The 21,409-nt window shown below is 41.9% G+C and overlaps 1 protein-coding gene across 1 annotated transcript in view; it reads right to left on the bottom strand.

Moving 5' to 3' along the window:
• Window positions 1–21,409, bottom strand: part of LOC105386281 (dynactin subunit 1) — a 38,491-nt gene that overhangs the window by 7,847 nt on the left and 9,235 nt on the right. The window contains exons 11-30 of the mRNA XM_048629847.1: window positions 21,076–21,166; window positions 18,292–18,437; window positions 16,969–17,055; window positions 16,538–16,630; window positions 16,080–16,214; window positions 15,277–15,409; window positions 13,905–14,050; window positions 13,277–13,337; window positions 12,734–12,818; window positions 12,092–12,197; window positions 10,641–10,803; window positions 9,954–10,126; window positions 9,075–9,212; window positions 8,360–8,545; window positions 3,817–3,948; window positions 3,282–3,404; window positions 2,658–2,797; window positions 1,705–1,832; window positions 1,031–1,066; window positions 182–223 (exon numbers count right to left, since the gene is read on the bottom strand). Coding sequence (XP_048485804.1) covers window positions 182–223; window positions 1,031–1,066; window positions 1,705–1,832; window positions 2,658–2,797; window positions 3,282–3,404; window positions 3,817–3,948; window positions 8,360–8,545; window positions 9,075–9,212; window positions 9,954–10,126; window positions 10,641–10,803; window positions 12,092–12,197; window positions 12,734–12,818; window positions 13,277–13,337; window positions 13,905–14,050; window positions 15,277–15,409; window positions 16,080–16,214; window positions 16,538–16,630; window positions 16,969–17,055; window positions 18,292–18,437; window positions 21,076–21,166 — 2,344 coding nt within the window. The remainder of the gene's footprint in view (window positions 1–181; window positions 224–1,030; window positions 1,067–1,704; window positions 1,833–2,657; window positions 2,798–3,281; window positions 3,405–3,816; window positions 3,949–8,359; window positions 8,546–9,074; window positions 9,213–9,953; window positions 10,127–10,640; window positions 10,804–12,091; window positions 12,198–12,733; window positions 12,819–13,276; window positions 13,338–13,904; window positions 14,051–15,276; window positions 15,410–16,079; window positions 16,215–16,537; window positions 16,631–16,968; window positions 17,056–18,291; window positions 18,438–21,075; window positions 21,167–21,409) is intronic.

Below are 21,409 nucleotides of genomic sequence, written 5' to 3'. Positions count from 1 at the left end.
TCAGATGTCTTCACCCGTGGAATGGGATATAGATAAAGAAAAAAAAAGTCTACCATCTTTTAACCGTTGCTTAGTTAGCGTTGGCGGACTCTATTCCCTATCGTTGCTTTCAGAATTCAGTCTGTTATTGGGGACACATAATAATGACGTTTATAATGCATAAGTTGGTATCTTAGCTTACAGGCCACTTCTTTCGGCGCTGGGGGTGTGGGCGACGCCACCGCTGCGATTAAATTAAATTATGTTCAGATTATACAGTGATCAAAAACAGTTGATGTTATACAGGGTGTTAACATTTAGGCTAGGTTATGGCAACCCGGAAGAATAATATAGGTGCTTTATATTTTTTGGTGACTTTACAGGATTACCTAACTTAAGTTGCCCAATGTGCACACCCTGTAGAAAATATAACACTTATACACATGGATATACACAACAACATTTAATTTTATGTAGTTTCACCTATACATAGGGTAACATGCAAACAGGTTCAAAATCTAGGTTTGGATTTCATATGATAAAATCAAAATTCTTCAGCAAATATTTCAAAAGTCACATAAAAGTATGGTGTTTTCTTAGTTGGACCACGTGGAAGGATGTTAAAAAAACTTCTTATAAGTATTAAGATAAATTATTTAAAACTGTCCAAAATAATTGATTTAATTCAAGATTTCAATCTTGGACGTATTTTAGGAATAGGGTATCCACTTGTTCACTTTACATTCCAACGGGGTATAAAGTATAATGTAGATCTTCGATATACATTTATTTATCCTGAAGGGCTTGCACGGGGCGCATTTAAGATGTGTCAAATGTTCTCCGTCGCGCTCGCTCTTGAGGCTGCGCGATGTCAGTGAGCGCGATGCAAAACTTTGGTGACGTTTTAATAGCGTCCCGTGCTAGAATTTCTATTTAAGTTTAATATTTTTTAGTAAATTAATGGGCATTAGATCAGTAAGTAAGTAATGATCGATCCATGGAACACATAAACACATGCAAGTTACAGAAACAACAACTAGATGGCGCTCACGTGTCAACTCGCGACCGATGACCGCCGCCGGCACTGCTACAGGCAAATATGTGCTTTATAAACTTGTAAATATAGTTTTATTTACATTGTTTTGTAGGTAAAAAATAAATAATATTCGAGTTTAGATACTTAATTAATTCTTCGGAGATAATATTATACGGCTAAAGCATTTGACGATTCAGTAATTTTTCCTTCAAAATAATCATGGTAAAATAAGTCGTTTTACAACTTTGAATATGTAATATTTGTGCAGAGTAGCTGCAAAATGAATTTGTTATATTTCCTTCATCTATTTATCTGTACCTAGAGTTTCACTTCAGCTCTTAAATTCATATGCATACATATTTTAGCGGTAACTCGGTATATAACGATATACTGCATTCATTCTTACTTGGCACAAAAGGTACTTAAACAATCTGTCTGTCTTTTTATTTGAATTTATTTAAATCAAGGTTTTAAAATAAAACATAACAACGAATATAATACTTACTAGCAAAAATGATTAATTTCGTAATTAAACCATTGTATTTTAGCTGCAGTGAACTTGTTGAATAATATTTTGATTAAAAAGACACACAAAGATTGTTTACCATTTGTGCCAAGTAAGGACAAATGGAATATAGTAGGGTCCGTTCACACAGACGGGTAAATTTTCGAATAATAATAAGACATACCGTGATGGCCGCCTGTCCCGCGCTTGGCGTATAGTTTGAGCTTATCCCGTAGAGCGCCACGCTCGCTCTCCAGAGAATCTATGTCTTGCTGTAGGTGGTCCATGGTCTCTTCGAACTCCTTCTCTTTTCTGTGGAGGGTACGTATGTTAGTTTCACTATATATTATTCAATAATTACTACGTAAAATATACTTCACTCCTTAGAATTTTTGCAAGAGCTACTGGAAATATAACCTACTACATCCCGTTAGCAAAAGCTACATGATAAAAGGAGCTCAAGTGACCAAGATAAACGATTAAAAGAGTCTTTGTCTTGTAGCAGGTGGTCCATTGTCGTTGAGGCCCGTCCTCTAGTTACCTCTTGAGCTGGCTAGTTCCCTCTTGAGCTGGCTACTTACCTCTTGAACTGGCTAGTTACCTCTTGAGCTGGCTAGTTACCTCTTGAGATGGATAGTTACCTCTTGAGCTGGCTCGTTACCTCTTGAGCTGGTTGGTGGCGTCCTCCAGCTTCCTCTGCAGCTGCTCGCCGCCAGCTTGCCTCTAGTTACCTCTTGAGCTGGCTAGTTACCTCTTGAGCTGGCTAGTTACCTCTTGAGCTGGTTGGTGGCGTCCTCCAGCTTTCTCTGCAGCTGGCTAGTTACATCTTAAGCTGGCTAGTTGCCTCTTGAGCTGGTTGGTGGCGTCCTCCAGCTTTCTCTGCAGCTGGCTAGTTACATCTTAAGCTGGCTAGTTGCCTCTTGAGCTGGCCAGTTAACTATTGAGCTAGCTAGTCACCTCTTGAGCTGGCTAGTTACCTCTTGAGCTGGCTAGTTACCTCTTGTGCTAATTAGTTACCTCTTGAGCCGGCTAGTTACCTCTTGAGCTGGCTAGTTACCTCTTGAGCTAATTAGTTACTTCTTGAGCTGGCTAGTTACCTCTTGAGCTAATTAGTTACTTCTTGAGCTGGCTAGTTACCTCTTGAGCTGGTTGGTGGCGTCCTCCAGCTTCCTCTGCAGCTGCTCGGCTCGCAGTTCGGCGTCGCGCGCGGTGGCCGCCAGCTTGCGCTCGCCGAGGTCGCGACGGATCTGCATCTCGGAGAGCTCCTCTTTTGTTGCCTGCGGGGAAGGGCGTAATTTATTACACTTATGAGCCATAAAACAGTTATAGCGACATAGCACATAGCAATGGCAGGTTATGAATCGTCTCAAGGTCACTTAACACATATAAACTCAGAATAATATCGTAACCATATAAATTCGAGCCGTTCAGTATTTTTTGTACGAAACTCCCTACTGCAACGCACACAAATGGGAATGGTAACGTATCCTCCTAGCACTCAGGACAAGCTCGGGTGAAAGGCGATCCGTTTACGTTATGTTTATGTGTGCTGTGACTTTAAAACGTTACCTCGAATTTTATACCCCCGCTACATACATAACATCAACAGCTATACCTTGTGTTGACGACGCCTTATGCTGAGGCACAGTAAATTATGAAGATTTTACATGTCACTGGGATATAAGCACTTTTGGTAAATAAAGCCATGCCAGAACGACCAATTATTCTTCATCACCTCCATACCAACAGCGTCAGTAATACCTTGAAAGCCTTCCTCAGCTCCTTGATGTCCGCCTCCCGGCTCTCCAGCTTGATGGTCAGCGTCTTGGTCTCCTCCAGCTGCTTCTTGACCATCTGCGCGCGTAAAACCACGGGCGGGGTCGGCTGTAGGGGGTATTAAAGTGGAAAATTAAAGAGGTGATCTTTGCTTAGCAGTGGGAAAGTATGGATAATATTTTTAAACAAGGAAATTTAACCTTTATTAAATTCTTGTTAAATTAATAGAATTTTAATCTTCAGAATTAGAACCTTTGACTACTTTTATGAAAAAAAAGTGTATTTTTACTATATTATAGAAGCGATTATTTGTAAAACGGCAGTTTTTGCGTTGTACAGTTTATTTTTTAGTCGTCTTTAAGCTCCGTTGCAGTAGGAAAACTGTTCACTTGTAAATTGCGCAAAACTAGCAAACTGAGAATACTCGGCATACTTAACTGATCCGCCGCTATTGGCGGTGAAGAGTTCGCCTACTGAACGTGTCCTTATACTAAACCTCCAAAAAAAAACCCCAACTCACCTTCTCCTCAACAACATTAGCTAACGACATCATGTCGTACTCCCGCTCCTGTGCGAAGGTCGCCAGTTTGGTGACCTCCGCGGCGACCTGTGACAGCGCGTGCTTGACCGTGCGCACTGGCCCGTGGTCATCCTGGGGAAAAAATTAAAAAGGTTTAGTCGTCCTGGAGAAAAATTGAGAAAGGTTTACGTGTTTAAATTTGTTACTTATAGCAAAAGCGTGATACTTTGATTACCTGAAGGGTCTTCAAGGATAACTGTCTCATTATTTCTCTATTACTTAGCTCTTAAGATTTCTCACCTGTTGGTGACCTGGTCACTAGCAGGACTCCATAGCATCAGCAGCTATTGGTGCAGTATCGGATCAATCGATTTCGCATACCTCTTAAACGCCTTATTCGATTTGGATTTGGTTTTTTGTTAGCAATCGCTTTTACATACATCTCATGCTCCATACCGTCCACACCTAACTGATGCAGCACAGCAGCATCAAGGCATAACAGCAGCATCGATAATTTATATGTATAGCATACATACATCTCATAGCTTTTACATACATCTCATGCTCCATACCGTCCACACCTAACTGATGCAGCACAGCAGCATCAAGGCAGCACAGCAGCATCGATAATTTATATGTATAGCATATTTATAATTGCGGATAACTCCAATACGCCTTAACATAGCTATACATACATAGCTATAGTCGTTTGCAATAGAATCCAACAATCATGTAAACAAATATGGCGGACTGACATTGACAGCGTATTGTTTATGCCCATAGTGATGTCATAGTGTTCTAATTAGATTAAATATATAAGCCATAGACTATAAAATAAAACTGATTTTATATAAAAAAGTGTTTATTAAAACAAATTTAAATGTTCGTCTTCTTCATCATCACTATCAGAAGTGTCGCCGGTGACCGTAATTATAAATGGAACCACTGTGTCATCGCTTGCCGTGTCTAAAATGCCGTCGAGCTTTTTCATTTCTTCCTCTTCCTTTTTTCGTTTTGGTTAATTATATTAAGCTCTTGAAAATTATTTTTTATTGTATTCAAATAATATTAAATTAAAATAATTTATTAATTTAAAATTAAAAGATAACTTCAGATTACGAACAACACTAACTTTTCAATGACTTATAGAGTTCGATGAGTAAAAAACTAAGATGTCATGTAGATGGTTGTCAAATACTTCGAAATTTTTACGTTGCAAATGTTTTAACAAATTTAACTTATAAATACAAGTTAAATCGTGTTGAAGATAATGTGAAAACAATGGTGCGTTCGTTTAAATCAGACTATGTTCATAATTGATCGTCAAATGTATGTGATTACGGAGTAATCGTGACAATTTGGTTTGTTTACATGATTGTTGGATTCTATTGCAAACGACTATAGATAGTTCATTAATGTAGCGTTTTTATAAGTCCACATAACTCCAAGACACCTTGTCCGATTCGCCTGATTCTTTTTTGACAGATAGCTAATCTTCCCTCTTACCTGTTGATTAACCTTGTACACTGGCAGTAGCTGACTTGGCTGTTAGCAAGCTCTTTTCTGCCCTCACCTGTTGATAAATCTTATGCTCCATACCTTCAACATCTAGTTGATGCAGCACCAGAAACGAAATCGATAATTTATTTAGCCTTTTTAGGATTCCGCATAACTCCCAAACGATTTGTCCGATTCGCCTCATTCTTTCTCCCTTCAGCTTACCTGTTGATAAACCTTATTGCTGGCCGTACTCCACAGGGTCGCCGGCGGTGGCGGCTTCACTAGCAACACCACTGTGATTCTAACTGGTAATTTATATGAGGTTTCTTATGATTCCGGATAACTCCAAGACGCTTTGTCCGATTAAGACCATTGTTTCTTTGTTAGCAAGCTCTTTTCTCCCCTTCACCTGTTGATAGGTACACCTTCTGCTCTATACCGACAACATCTACTCATGCAGCAGCATCAACAATCAAAACACAATCGATAATTTATACAGCGTTTTTATGATTCCGGATAACTCCAAGACGCTTTGTCCGATTCGTCTCATTCTTTCTCCCATCAGCTCACCTGTTGGTAAACCTTATCGCTGGCGGTACTCCACAGCGTCAGCAGCTATTGGTGAAGCATCGGAACGATCTTTAACTAACATTATAGGGTTTTTAAGATTCCAGATAAATTCAAAACGCCTTGTCCGATTCGCCTGATTCTTTTTTGTTATCTAGCTCTTTTCTTGCCTTACCTGTTGATAAACCTTGTCACTAGCGGTACTCCACAGCGTCAGCAGCTGACTGTGCTGCAGCGCGGCCGGGTCGCCGCGCTCGCCGGCGGTGGCGGCGTCACTAGCAACACCACTGTGATTCTAACTGGTAATTTATATGAGGTTTTTATGATTGCGGATAACTCCAAGACGCTTTGTCCGATTTGGACCATTCTTTCTTTATTATCTAGCTCTTTAGTTTTTGTCATCTGTTGATACACCTTCTGCTACATAGCATAAGCATCTAACTGATACAGCAGCATCAACGCAATCGATAATTAAGATCGCATATTTATGATTGCGGATAACTCCAAGACGCTTTGTCCGATTTGTCTCATTCTTTCTTCCACTAACTCACCTGTTGATAAACCTTATCGCTGGCGGTACTCCACAGCGTCAGCCGCTGACTGTGCTGCAGCGCGGCCGGGTCGCCTCGCTCGCCGGCGGTGGCGGCGTCACTAGCAACACCACTGTGATTCTAACTGGTAATTTATATGAGGTTTTTATGATTGCGGATAACTCCAAGACGCTTTGTCCGATTTGGACCATTCTTTCTTTATTATCTAGCTCTTTAGTTTTTGTCATCTGTTGATACACCTTCTGCTACATAGCATAAGCATCTAACTGATACAGCAGCATCAACGCAATCGATAATTAAGATCGCATATTTATGATTGCGGATAACTCCAAGACGCTTTGTCCGATTTGTCTCATTCTTTCTTCCACTAACTCACCTGTTGATAAACCTTATCGCTGGCGGTACTCCACAGCGTCAGCAGCTGACTGTGCTGCAGCGCGGCCGGGTCGCCTCGCTCGCCGGCGGTGGCGGCGTCACTAGCAACACCACTGTGATTCTAACTGGTAATTTATATGAGGTTTTTATGATTCCGCATAGCTCCTAAACGCCTTGACCGATTTAGACGATTGTTTTTTTGTTAGCAAGCTCATTTCTTCCTGCACTTGTTGATACACCTTCTGCTACATACCGTCAACATCTACTGATGCAGCAGCATCACCTAAATCGATAATTTATACAGCGTTTTTATAATTCCGGATAACTCCTAAACGCTTTGTCCGATTTGGACCATTCTTTCTCCCACCAGCTCACCTGTTGATACACCTTGTCACTGGCCGTACTCCACAGCGTCAGCAGCTGACTGTGCTGCAGCGCGGCCGGGTCGCCGCGCTCGCTGGCGGTGGCGGCGCTAGCGACAGCACTGTGATTCTAACTGATAATTTATATGAGGTTTTTATGATTGCGGATAACTCCTAAACGCCTTGACCGATTTGGACCATTGTTTCTTTATTACCTAGCTATTTAGTTCCCTCAGCTGTTGATACACCTTCTGTGCCATACCGTCACCATCTAACTGATGCAGCAGCATCAACACAATTGATTATTTATAATAGCGTTTTTATGATCCCGGATAGCTCCTAAACACCTTATCCGATTTGGACCATTCTTTTTTTGATAGATAGATAATTTTCTCCCTTACCTGTTGATAAACCTTGTCACTAGCGGTACTCCACAGCGTCAGCAGCTGACTGTGCTGCAGCGCGGCCGGGTCGCCGCGCTCGCCGGCGGTGGCGGCGTCACTAGCAACACCACTGTGATTCTTACTGGTAATTTATGAGGTTTTTATGATTCCGGATAACTCCTAAACGCTTTGTCCGATTTGGACCATTCTTCCTTTATTACCTAGCTATTTAGTTCCCTCACCTATTGCTACATCTTCTGCTCCATACCGCCAACATCTACTCATGCAGCAGCATCAACAATCATAACAAAATCGATTATTACAGCGTTTTTATGATTGCGGATAACTCCTAAACGCCTTCTCCGATTCGCCTGATTCTTTCTTCATTAGTTAGCTCATCTATCCCCTCACCTGTTGATAAACCTTATCACTAGCCGTACTCCACAGCGTCAGCCGCTGACTGTGCTGCAGCGCGGCCGGGTCGCCGCGCTCGCCGGCGGTGGCGGCGTCACTAGCAACACCACTGTGATTCTAACTGGTAATTTATATGAGGTTTTTATGATTCCGCATAGCTCCTAAACGCCTTGTCCGATTTGGACCATTCTTTCTTCATTATCTAGCCCTTTAGTTCCCTCACCTGTTGATACACCTTCTGCTCCAATACGTCAACATCTACTCATGCAGCAGCATTGACAATCAAAAATCGATAATTTATACAGCGTTTTTATGATTGCGGATAACTCCTAAACGCTTTGTCCGATTTCCACCATTCTTTCTACTTTAGCAAGCTCATTTCCTCCCTTACCTGTTGGTACACCTTATCGCTAGCGGTACTCCACAGCGTCAGCAGCTGACTGTGCTGCAGCGCGGCCGGGTCGCCGCGCTCGCCGGCGGTGGCGGCGGCGGCGGCGGCGGCGCGCGCGGTGAGGGACGCGCAGCGCGCGCAGCGGGAGAGGGAAGTGGCGCAGTCGCCGCGGAGGCGTTCTACTAGCTGGAAGACGGAAGGGAGAAGAAGATGTAAGTGAAGATGATTCCGAAATATTACAGAATTTATTTGTTTTTCTTTTCAGTAACAGGGGTCAACATCACAGCACATTTCATATGTACCTAAATGTATAAAAATAAAACCACTTATCTAAACAGACATATTGTCGTAGCGCGACCTGCGTTGGCTGACGCAACTCTATCAATAAATACCGCGCAAGATTTGTTTTCATTATAGAAAAATTACACCCAATAATGGTCAAAACTTAACAGAATTCCTGACGAAATGCACTCGAATATGCTATTAAGAGCTCTTTACGGAGACTCTATAACATGATAATTATGATCTGTGGGACCACGATACAAAATTCAAAACTTAGGTAGCTAACATTGTAAAGATACGATAGTAAATCTTTAAATTAAGCCTTGCTAAGCGCCAAGCACGAGCTCACCTTAAGAATTTATAAACACCATTATACAAATTGACCACCACTATACATTATATATTATTTTATTGACACCATTATACATTATACCTGAGCATCAACCGGCAGCGGTATCGGCGGCGCGGGCGGCAGCCGGCGTCGGACGCCCTTCAGCTGCTGCTGCAGCGTCTCCGCCGCCGCCGTGATAGCCGCGTGCAGCTGGCCCAGCTCTAGCGGCTGGTCTGATGGCTGGGGGAGGGAGAGGAACGGTTATTATCATTTTGCCAATTTACCTAATAACCTAGTTTTGATATCTATGTATGTCCCTAATTAAATTTAAACTTTTACACCGTTAGTTTTATATAGGTAGATCGGATTAACTAAACTTTACCGTATTATTTTTGGATTTTTATTTACATTATGTGCTCTTTAAGCATACCTGAGATACAAAGTACATAGCGTACCTTAGTTCAGGTTTAAGTATATTTTAGTTCTATAAATAACATATTTAGAATAGTTACAATTTGTATGATTTTTGTGGAATTTTAATAAATTTATCTTATCTTATCTTATTAGTAGTATCGAAATGTGATTTGTTCGATGAAGTTTTGCAATTTTTTGTCGATTTGGAAGATGTAGGTTGGGGGGAAGAATATGCATGTGAAAATATTAGTTGGACAATGTATTGTTGTTGATCACGAAATTAATGATACATGCAAAAGATAGTTTTAGAGTAAGATTACTTAATGATGTAGTACTAGTATACTGTACTGTAGGTGATCTAATGTATAATAATAATAATAAATAATTTATTGCAGACTTTGAAAGATGATGAGTATACGATTGATTTCTTTATCCTTTGCCTTGTATATCCCACTCACGAATGTTATTTGTCTTAAGTTTTTTTTTCTTTTCAGTGGCAATAAATATTTTTCTTATGTTACTCGGGGAGGCCCCTTTCGTGAACTTCACGGTGTATTGTTAACAAACCTGCATAATCAAATCCAGCGCGCGCGCATCCGCGTGCAGCGCGCGTGCTAGCGCGTCCAACGCGTGACACGCGTGCGTGAGCACGTCCCGCGTCTCGCTGGCCCCGCCCGCGTCTGTTGACATGCCGAGCGCCGACCACATGGCTGAGAGGTACGTCCAGACACGTTCTATACCTGTAAAGAAGAGTGGATGCTAGATTTAAAAGGTTGTCAGGGCTTGTATTGGTAGAGTGTCAGACAACAAGCGTCACGAGGAAGGAAGGATGCTAGATTTTTCTACTCGATTATCCGAGAGAAACGCTTTGATGGTAACCCATCCAACTTTTGACCTAGTGAAGCGTTGCTTAACCTAGGCTTTTTTACTAAAAGCGCTCTTACGCATTGGGTAGCGCGTTCTATCTCGCTTACAGCGCCATCTGTCGCTTGTATCGAGTATCTCGTGCTACGACTCCTTACAGCGCCATCTGTCGCTTGTATATAATACCATTAACAGCGCCATCTGTCTAATTTCTTGCGTATCTCGCTTTAGCGCCATCTATCGCTTGTATCGAGTAACGTTTGCAGCACCATCTATCGCTCGTATCGAGTACCATTAACAGCGCCATCTGTCGCTCGTATCGAGTTTCTCTTTCTAAAACTCCTTACAGCGCCATCTGTCGCCTGTTCCCAGTAGCACACGCGCACTCACCGTCTAGCTGGCAGTTCTCGTCCAGCTCGTGGGTCTTCAAGTCGTGCAGCGCCTTGTCCAGCGCGCGCTCCTGCGCCAGCGCGTCTGGCAGCGCGGCGGCGGCGCGGAGCAGCGCGGGCGGCGGGCAGCGCTCCAGGGCGTAGGTCCAGATTGATACTGTGCACTGGGGGAGCAAAAATAAATTATTTAATAGCTGTACCCGCGAGTTTCCCTTCGCCTTAAAAGGTTTTCCCGTGGGAATTCCGCGATAAAAAGTAGCCTATGTGTTAATCCAGAGTGTCAGCTAACTCTATACTAAGTTTCATTAAAATCGGTTCAGCCGTTTTGACGTGAAGATGTAACAAACATACACACACGTAGGATTTTATTCAGGAAACACTCAGTCACTTCAAAAGATGTGACGAGCATTTTCAATAATAGACATAGAGTTCGGTGATAAAAGACAGAAAAGAAATTTTACTCTGGATAGTTTAATAATACAAAACAATGGTTGGTGGGATTGTTAGTGGGGCCGGAAAAAAAACCGACATATTATATTCTCTGTGACGGTGTAACTGCTTGCACCTAGCTCTCTCGGAGATAACCTTTGTGCATTACCTCAACCGCACATCATACTGATACAGAGCTTTATAAATTGACAGCTAGACATATGCCTCTTCCGGGCGGCCACACAACACTTTACCCTCAGCATTCCTCGTTTAGCTTCTACCGGCTATAGTATAACGACCAAAGATTGAATAAATATTTTGATGATAAGTTTAAACAAAGATTGTTCACCTTTTACGCCAAGTAAGGATGAATGCACACGTTCACTGCCTACCTACAACAGCACTAGCCCTGCCGGTTGTCGGTTCCTCGGTTCCTGTGAACAGAACCTCTAGTACGGGTTTTGCTATTTATGAAAACGAAAAGAGTTTACGTTTTCTCCTGTCATCTGCATACATTATCAGTCAAAAATTTCCATTAGAGCCACTTAGTATGCGAGAAAGCGTACACTTTTATAGTTTTCGATAAACTGTCAAACCTGTACTAGACGTACTGCCGGCTGTCGGCTCCTCGGCAGATACAGTACCTGTATCATGTGCAGGTGGTACTCGAGCTCACACGTTCACTGCCTACCTACAACAGCACTAGCCCCGCCGGCTGTCGGCTCCTCGGCAGATGACGACCGAATGGCGTAGTGGTTAGTGACCCTGACTACTGAGCCGAAGGTCCCGGGTTCGATTCCCGGCTGGGGCAGATATTTGTTTAAACACAGATATTTGTTCTCGGGTCTTGGGTGTTGATATTTATATTTAGTATCTATCTATCTATGTATTTGTGTAGATATATCAGCTGTCCGACACCCATAACACAGGTTCTGCCTAGCGGATCTAGCTCTAGCTAGTCGGATGGCCGTGTGTGAGATGTCCCCACATATTTATTTATTTATTATTTATTAGATACAGTACCTGTATCATGTGCAGGTGGTACTCGAGCTGGCAGCGGAAGCTGTACTGCGTGGCGGTGTGCGTCTTCGTCAGCGTCTCGCGGTCCCACACGTTCACTGCTGGGAATCTGTGACAATAGCGGATGTTTAGTCGTGGAGTATTAGTAGTATGTGAACATATTTAACGACTAACTACAACTACTAAAAATACATGGGACGTCAATATAAAAAATATCGTAAATACCAATTTCCCTGCCACGTGAACAATACTATTTTGAAAGACGACGACGATTTTAGAATAACGCCATGAGCGTATGAGCGTAGCAACCATACAAAATCAATTTAATTTTAAACGCTCGTAACTAAAGAAACAATTCGACTTTCTCATTACTTATTGCTTGTTTATTTTTATTTTTTATTGCAGAACAAACAGAGTCACTTATAGATTGTAACAAACAGAGTTACTTATTGCTTGTTTATTTTTATTTTTTATTGGAGAACAAACAGAGTCACTTATAGATTGTAAATTTAGGTAAATTTGACTTCTAGGGGGCACTTCTATGAGGTATATGTATTGTAATTATGAAAATTGAAAATAGTTTACGGGTTTATAATGTTTATATCCCTTGTTTCATGATTTCCACTACTATACCATACATCTTACCTCTCCCGGATCTGTCCCAGGATGATGTCGGTCTTGGTGCTCAGTCGCTGCAGCAGCAGGATCAGCATGATGGCGTCGTGGTCGCCTGGAAACATTAATAGCCTTATTATTTACTATCAATTTCATGGGACGCCCTCCAGCCTGTTTGTTTAAGAATCTTAACCGTTCACGTCGTCCCGGCGACCCATTGGTAAACCAGACACAATAAAATTTTAACTGTCTTAGATTTCCCGGGATTTCTGGGGTTAAGGCGGCCCATACTGTCACGCATCACGGTAAATGTTGCGTGAACGCGTGCCCAAACGTTGCTTGCTAGTATCTTCGTTTGTATAGAAAACACACACAGTCCAACACACAGAAAACACAAGGCATGACGTAAAATAACGAGACACGCTGTAATTTTTAATTTGTTTTAAAATCAAGTTCTCACCCTCCATTCCGAAAGGGATATTAACGGTAAACTCTTACGAAGAATAAAGAGGGTAAGAAATTACGCTGATGATTGTAATAATTGGAGCCTATAGAATGTAGTTAGTAACTCACCGGCAGTATCCATGAAGGAATCGGGCAGGCACTCGGCCAACATGTCCGCACGTGCTTTGGCCTGGAAATTAAAGCACAATTATTAATTTTATTTAAATAATCACAAAACTATTGTTCATCTAACAGACATCTTGGATCGCCATTGCATTGGCTACGATTCTGAGATATATTTCTCTCCGAAAGAGGCGTTATGTGACGCTCCAAAACGGATGAAATTATTTAGCAATATTTATGTTTCTCAGTTTACGTACAAATTTTCTAATGCTATGTACTCGTATGTCTTAAGCCGCGTACACACCGGGCCAACGAACGCCCAACGAACGCCAACGGTTATCCCAACGTTGGATATTTATCATACATAATACAGGGCAGATTGCAGCAACGAAGGTCGACGAAAAACGTTCGTTGGCGTTCGTTGGCCCGGTGTGTACGCGGCTTTATCAAAATCGGTTGTGTTACATAAGAAGGGGATGTTACAGTTCATCAACTTTCGAATAAATAACGAATGAAAATGGAAAAATCCATGGGCTTACACCCATAGATTTTTCCATGTTGTAAATGTATAAAACTGTTCCTAACTTTTCAATGGCTGCAAAGATTTGGTAAGAACTATGCCTGCTGCACTCACCTGAGCCAAATCAAGCGCTCTAAGCTGCAGATCAATGGACCGGGTGCCCCACGCCCCGCCGAGCGCCGCCGGCCCGGGGGGCGCCGCTAGTGACGTCAGCTGTACCGGCTCTGGAGTGGACTCTTGTTCTGATGGGGCGGGGGAGCCTGTGGGTGGAGATTCAAGGGTTGGTTGTTAGTTTCAATGGGGGAAGACTGATGGAAGTTTTACCTTCAAGTTCGTTGTCTTTCTAAGACACACGCACTCACGCCTTGTACTAATGTACTCCCTTGCGGGGTAGGCAGAGGTGCATTGCTGCACCCACTTTTGGCCAGAGTGTTATGTTAGTCCTAATGTAATAGGGGGCGGGCCTATTGCATTCTAAGATGTTTCATTTAAACATTTTGAAAACAAATGTGAATTTGCAACGATCAAGTGTTGTTTTAAACACACGTTCCGGTAGTTCTCTCATTCATTTGATTCGTTTCAGTTCTGTCGTGAACCCCCTAATCTACATTGGACTAATATAACCCATACAGGCTGGAAAGAAAGAGAACAATTTACCGCCAGCCCAAAAAAAAGCTGTTTCTACATTAACTTGCTGGGCATGGTGGTTCAACTCTACCTTGCTTGGACTCCAGCCTGGTCCTCAGTTCATGCTGTTGTTCAGTCATCCGCTGCACTAGTTCCCTGAACTTCAGGATGGTGGGTCATGTGGCGTGGTCCCTACTGTACCTCGGGGTCATGTGGCGTGGTCCCTACTGTATCTTGGGGTCAACTCGAGTGGTCCCTACTGTACCTCGGGGTCATGTGGCGTGGTCCCTACTGTACCTCGAAGTCATGTGGCGTGGTCCCTACTGTACCTTGCTTGGACTCCAGCCTGGTCCTCAACTCGTGCTGTTGTTCAGTCATGCGCTGCACTAGTTCCCTGAACTTCAGGATGGTGGGTCATGTCGCGTGGACCCTACTGTACCTTGGGGTCATGACGCGTGGTCCCTACTGTACCTCGGGGTCATGTCGCGTGCTCCCTACTGTACCTTGCTTGGACTCGTCATGTCGCGTGGTCCCTACTGTACCTCGGGTTCATGTCGCGTGGTCCCTACTGTACCTTGCTTGGACTCCAGCCTGGTCCTCAGTTCATGCTGTTGTTCAGTCATCCGCTGCACTAGTTCCCTGAACTTCAGGATGGTGGCGTCATGTCGCGTGGTCCCTACTGTACCTTGCAGTCATGTCGCGTGGTCCCTACTGTACCTTGCTTGGACTCCAGCCGGGTCCTCAACTCGTGCTGTTGTTCAGTCATCCGCTGGACTAGTTCCCTGAACTTCAGGATGGTGGGTCATGTGGCGTGGTCCCTACTGTACCTCGGGGTCATGTCGCGTGGTCCCTACTGTACCTTGCTTGGACTCCAGCCTGGTCCTCAACTCGTGCTGCTGCTCCGTCATCCGCTGCACTAGTTCTCTGAACTTCAGGATGGTGGCGTCCCGGTCCATGATGGTCTCGAACGCGGCCTCGCGCTCGCGCATTGCCTGTAAGAGATCGGTTTTCACGGTAAGTATACTAAGTATCAAAATTAACGTTTGTAGTAAATATTAGGGTCTGTTTGGTCTGTAAAAGGTTTTTAAGTTTTGTATGATTGATAAACTGATGACTGTTTGTAGTTAAATAAATAAACACTAATGGATTGTAAAGTTCAATGGACGTAAGGACTACAGAGATAGACGGCTAATAATGTCGATTCTTAAGGCAGAAATTCTAATTTTAACGCTGTCAAACTAAAAAAATTGCTAGCATAAAATGACATTTACGGAAACAATCATAGAGTCGAATTTTAAACAAAGAAATTAAGGTTTTGACAGCTCTAAATTTAGAATTTTTGCCTTCAGAATCGACATCAATTTGGTACCAAAATTAAGAATGGGGGTGGAGGTGCTATAATATACATATATGATCTATTCCTTTCTTTATACAGTGAACGCCGTTTTATTGCCATGTACACTTGATGGCAATAAAATATTTGATTTGATTTGATTTGATTTGAACGGCGCTAATCTGACGGATAATCCTTTCACCAAAGTGACAAAGCCTAGTGTAGCTTTTCTGTTAGCACAAGATTACTCATTTTCATTTCTATAGACTGGTAGGAGATGACAGAAATCTTAGCCACCATTACTCAGAAGGTCATCATCATCATCATACCTCCCTGGTGCCGGCGTGGGCCAGCTCCAGCTCCTCGCGCAGGTCCACCTCCAGCTCTCTGCTGGACTCCACCAGCTGTTCGTGGATCTCCTGAAGGGCTTCGAGTTCGGTCACGTCTTGCTTCAGTTGTTCCACCTGGTGGGGAGGAAAGAAATAAATTATTGTGATTTGTTAGTTTTGATTAACTGCAGGGAGATGGCATTTCGGAATTTTAACTGCCTTATCTCAGTAGGGATAGCAGTGATTCAGTTCACGGAACACCAACTCATTCAATCTAATAAGAGGCTTTTGACAGCTCATAAAAAAGTAGTTTCAGCATTTTGGTTTCGTGGGATTTGGTTACATTGTTCAAATACAAAAGTTGCCTAAATTGACTTCCTCTATCACCCAAAAAAGTTTTGCCTATCCATGCACCGACAACCCTGTATACATGGTATTGTATAGTAAAGTCCACTGACCTGGTCTTCCAAGGCCATCTTCTTATCAGCCAGCTGTTCCACCATCTCCTCGGCTCCGAGAGCCGCGTCCACCTGTTCCTGCAGATCTGCCACCTGGAGGCAAGTAGATCACTTTTTATATACCATAGGCTTAATAGATATATGAAAGAAATTAGCTGTTGCCCGCGAGCTCCGCTTGGCCTTAAAAAGTTTAGAATCACCTCCTTTCGGCGTCCCATTCCTACCCTTTTTGCAACACTTTGTATAATATAATGGCCTACGCAGACCGGGACGACAAGGAAAAAAAAAACTTTCATTCGTGTTCATGTCGTATTTCTGTAACATTAAGGTTGAATGTCAGTTAGTAAAAATTTAAATCTTTTTCCATGACGTCACGGTGTGCTTAGGCCATTACCAAGAAGATGTGATGATGACAAGGAATGGTTCCTCACCTGTGCTTCCAGTTCCTCCACCCTGGATGACAGCTTCTCTTTAGTGCGGCTCAGCTCCGCCACCTCAGACCTGCACTGCTCCAGATCCTGAAAGATAGATTAAAAATGTGTTTAGCATGACAACAATATCGGTGGGTAGTGTGGTCAGTGTAATAGTTAAACCATCTCAAATATTACATCAAAGTGCCTGTTGTAATAATATGACTGTGTACGGACAGCTTGGAAGATATGGGCGAACAGGGAAAGATACATTAATGTGAACATTGGTTAAACTGACATTGATTTAAAACTGGAGGGAGCACGTTACAATATTCGAAAGAAGTCGAATATTCGGGATGAAAAAACTGCAAGCTGAGCCATCTCTTTTACATTTCCGCATACTGGCCGGACCTCCTTTACATGTACCATACTCCAATGGCGCAGAACACATCAAAAACATGTAGCAGAAACCGCTAACGAAACACGTTCTCAGGCGTACTGAAGACGTTCCTAAGGAAGCACTGACATGGCAACCCGAGGGCGGTAAACGAAGACTCGGCAGACTGCGAGAGACGGGACGACGAGAGAGGTGGGAATGTCTTGGAACCTACCTTCTGCATCTTCTGCATGGCGTGTTTATCGTGCGCGGACAGGTCCCGCAGCCGCACCAGCGTGTCGCGCAGCCGGCAGTTCTGCTGCTGCAGCTGCCGCAGCTCGTAGCCCGCCGGGGACTAGACCAGCGGCTTTCAACCTACGGGTACTTCAAACCCCCGTTCCTTTCTAAGTAATGAACCCTTTGCCACTGCTGTCTATCAAACGTGGGTCATATACGGGGAGTGCGTACCAAAATCTTCCACTAAACCGGAACCTATATTTTGTAAAATATAGCATAAGCCCTATGACAGCTGTCAAATCCATACATTTTGTCTGTCATTTGTTAGTTTTCAATGGAAAATACTGTCAATCAAACGTCATAGCGCTCTTGCTTTATTTAACAAAGCCTACCTTTTCCAAATTCTGCATGGCATGTTTATCGTGGACCCATAGTCAACCTACCTTCTGCATCTTCTGCATGACACGTTTCTCCCCTACCTACCTTCTGCATCTTCTGCATGGCTTGTTTGTCGTGGCTCTACAGCCAACCTACCTTCTGCATCTTCTGCATGGCATGTTTATCTTGGGTCTATAGTCAACCTACCTTCTACATCTTCTGCATGGCCTGCTTGTCGTGGCCCTACAGCCAACCTACCTTCTGCATATTCTGCATGGCTTGTTTATAAATCGTGCGCCTATAGCTAACCTACCTTCTGCATCTTCTGCATGGCATGTTTACCCCCCACCTACCTTCTGCATCTTCTGCATGGCGTGTTTATCGTGCGCGGACAGGTCCCGCAGCCGCACCAGCGTGTCGCGCAGCCGGCAGTTCTGCTGCTGCAGCTGGCGCAGCTCGTAGCCCGTAGCCCCCGCGTCGGAGGAGGCGTAGGGGTGCTCTGATGAACATGCAATGGTGATGATAGATAAAATGTGAAAATGGCGAGTTACGGTTTGGTGAGTTCTGTGTTTTGATTTTTTCAGTTAGTTCTCCGTCCGTCGTTCTGTCTGTGTGTCTATCTGTTTCAATTAGCGGTTTTGTTTATGCAGCAATAAATATTGAACTGAAAACATGAACATCTTTTTTATATTTAAAATCGTCTTCATCATGGCTGTTACTATTTCAATGAGAGTGTTAGATTACTGATAAGTAAAAGAAAAACACACAATGTTACGGCACCAAAAATAAACAATAAAAACACACACTAACATACATGCTATTACAAAAATCAATCATATACAAAGACTTAACACTTTCACTGTCAACAAAATACAGTTTTACAATTTACCAATTTATTATTATTAAGTTATAATAACAAATACGTGAGTCATATAAAAGCAAAGGCAGCAGCATCCATTCTTTTTAGAAATAAGAATTCCTGGCAACACCAGCAAAAAATTCAACAAAACGATATTTTAATTAGGTACTTATAGGTTAGTAGCAAACACAGCAAAATCCTTTTCAATGACAAAAACGGTTACTTGCATATCAATCTAACTTGGATGTCACTGCTTTACTTTTATATGACTAAAATAAAATATTCGGGTTTATTTAAAGAAGCTGTGCTAAAGAAAAAACAGGCTTACCAAATCCCTCTTTAAAAGCTGTATGTGTGAAAAGAAAACCTTATATCATTGTAGGTAAATTATACTTATAAATAAGAAGTGATTTAAATGTAAAAGGCATTTTTGTCCCAAGCAGTGAACGTGTTAAGACACGCATAAACTAAGGCGGTTTTCACGCTGCCAAAATATGTAAGAACGCGTGAACGCACGTTGGTGCGTTCTCTGTGTGTTTTCTATACAAACCGAGATACTTACAACACTCACGCAAGTTGCAGCGTGATGCTTGAAAGTGTGACAACCGCCTATCTTAGTCAATATAATAAAGCCTTATTATATTCTAGATCCATTACAAATGAGAGCAAATGATACAACTGACTGACTTTTGTATAGTTAAAATAGATATATACAGTTCCCCAAAATTGATAATGCACATAGAAATCTTCGTCATTGTTCGGCAACGGTCGTATTCCCGAGCGTTAGAAAACTATTATGTATTTAGAGTAGTTAAGTGCATTTTCTTCATGAAATTTTAGTAGAATTATGTAATTGGTGCTAAAAGAGATAATTGATTTATCAGTAACGAAATTTGATTCGATAATTCATAATATTCCATAATATTAAAATTTACTTCGAAAATGTTACAGTAGGTACTTTTCAAGTGTCTTACTGAAGCTGATGTAAAGATGGATGAAAGAAGGTTTGAATAACTCAAGGTTTATATTATAAGGAGAAATGGATTTCAAACACAGGTTTATATTAAAAAATTTAAATCTCAGTTCAAAAGTATTTACAGCACTGATTATTTCACATTAATAAAAATGTTTACATTAAAATCTCAGTTCAAAAGTATTTACAGCGCTGAACATTCACAATAATATTACAATTACAAACTTGGTCTTTTGGGTGTGGCTTTATTGGCAAAGTGAAGTCTATCAATGTGACGTATATTTTATTCTTAAATGTGCCTCATAATATGGCATCGTCAAAAATAATTAAAGTTGAAATTGAATTCACATTTGAAAAAAATAACAAGAACGATGTGTAATTGCAGCTCTTTATAATTCCACAAAAGTAATACTGATCTTGACCTTGAGACCCTTGACTGATCGGTGACAGCCACCGACCGCCCAAATTGTTTTCGATTATGTGTCACATGATATTGACTACTATTTCTTTCGAACAAGGATCAAAATGCAAAAGGCTCTTACGATTCAATGATTCGGGTGTTTCCGGGAATACGACAGTTTGCGAAGATTTGCATGCGCATTATTAATATGGGAGAACTGTACATGTATGTCTTATAAAATGAGCTGCGATCGATATATTATGTACATATAATTACAATAACAAATATGAAACTATGATATGATATAAACAAAATAACACAAAACCGTGGATAAATATAATACTTATAATAGATACGTACATTGTTAAGATGCTGAAATATTTCTGGGGCAAAAATATATAAAATCATAAGCCTAAATAAATAATACATATATACTTTATTAAATACAATCGTATAAAAAAGGCAGTTAAGTAAATGGTTTGCATGTGCTCTGTCTCTGTATATTAAGGGAAAAACTAAGTAAATAGTTCCGCCGAAAAGAATACAGAAGTATTAGGTACGATATAGATTGGGGATTGGTGACATTTGAAATTAGGACGTGGCCTTGAGTAATTCAGTTTCTATACTAAAATTAGCTTATGCGTAAGTTGTACGGCCTGTGCAGGCTGCAACGCACTCTTTTTACAGGTAAATAACCTTAGAGACGTTTTTGCATATAATATGTAGTGGTATTCGGTATTTACAGGGAACACTGATTCCAAAATTGACATTTGAATTTAATTGTACCGTAAATTACCACTTTATGTTATGCCAAAACCGTCAAACGTGCACAAATACATATGCAAAGACGTCTCAAAAGTAATATAGCTATACTAAAGTGAAAGTGAAAGTGAAAGTGGACTTACGTATGTTCCCGCCGGCCTCCATCTCGGCCTTCATGAGCTGCAGGTCCAGCGTGGCCTCCTCCAGCTTCTCGCGGCACTGCTCCAGCTCCATCTGCCGGGGAATTCGGGAGTTATTGTAGAATTCATGGGAATTGATGTAAAATTCATGGGGGTTGACCAATATGGCAGCCGATAACACATGTACATGGTTAACATGTTGTTTACCATATCATTATCATCAGCCTATAGCAGTCCACTGCTGGACGTAGGCCTCTCCCAAAGCACGCCACCTTACCATATAATTATGTTTTATAAATAGATAAATAAATGGTCTAATAAATGTTCTAATGTCTGT

Source organism: Plutella xylostella, chromosome 24 (genome assembly GCF_932276165.1).
Source record: "Plutella xylostella chromosome 24, ilPluXylo3.1, whole genome shotgun sequence".
NCBI lineage: Eukaryota > Metazoa > Arthropoda > Insecta > Lepidoptera > Plutellidae > Plutella > Plutella xylostella.
This window is presented reverse-complemented; position numbering and strand designations above follow the sequence as displayed.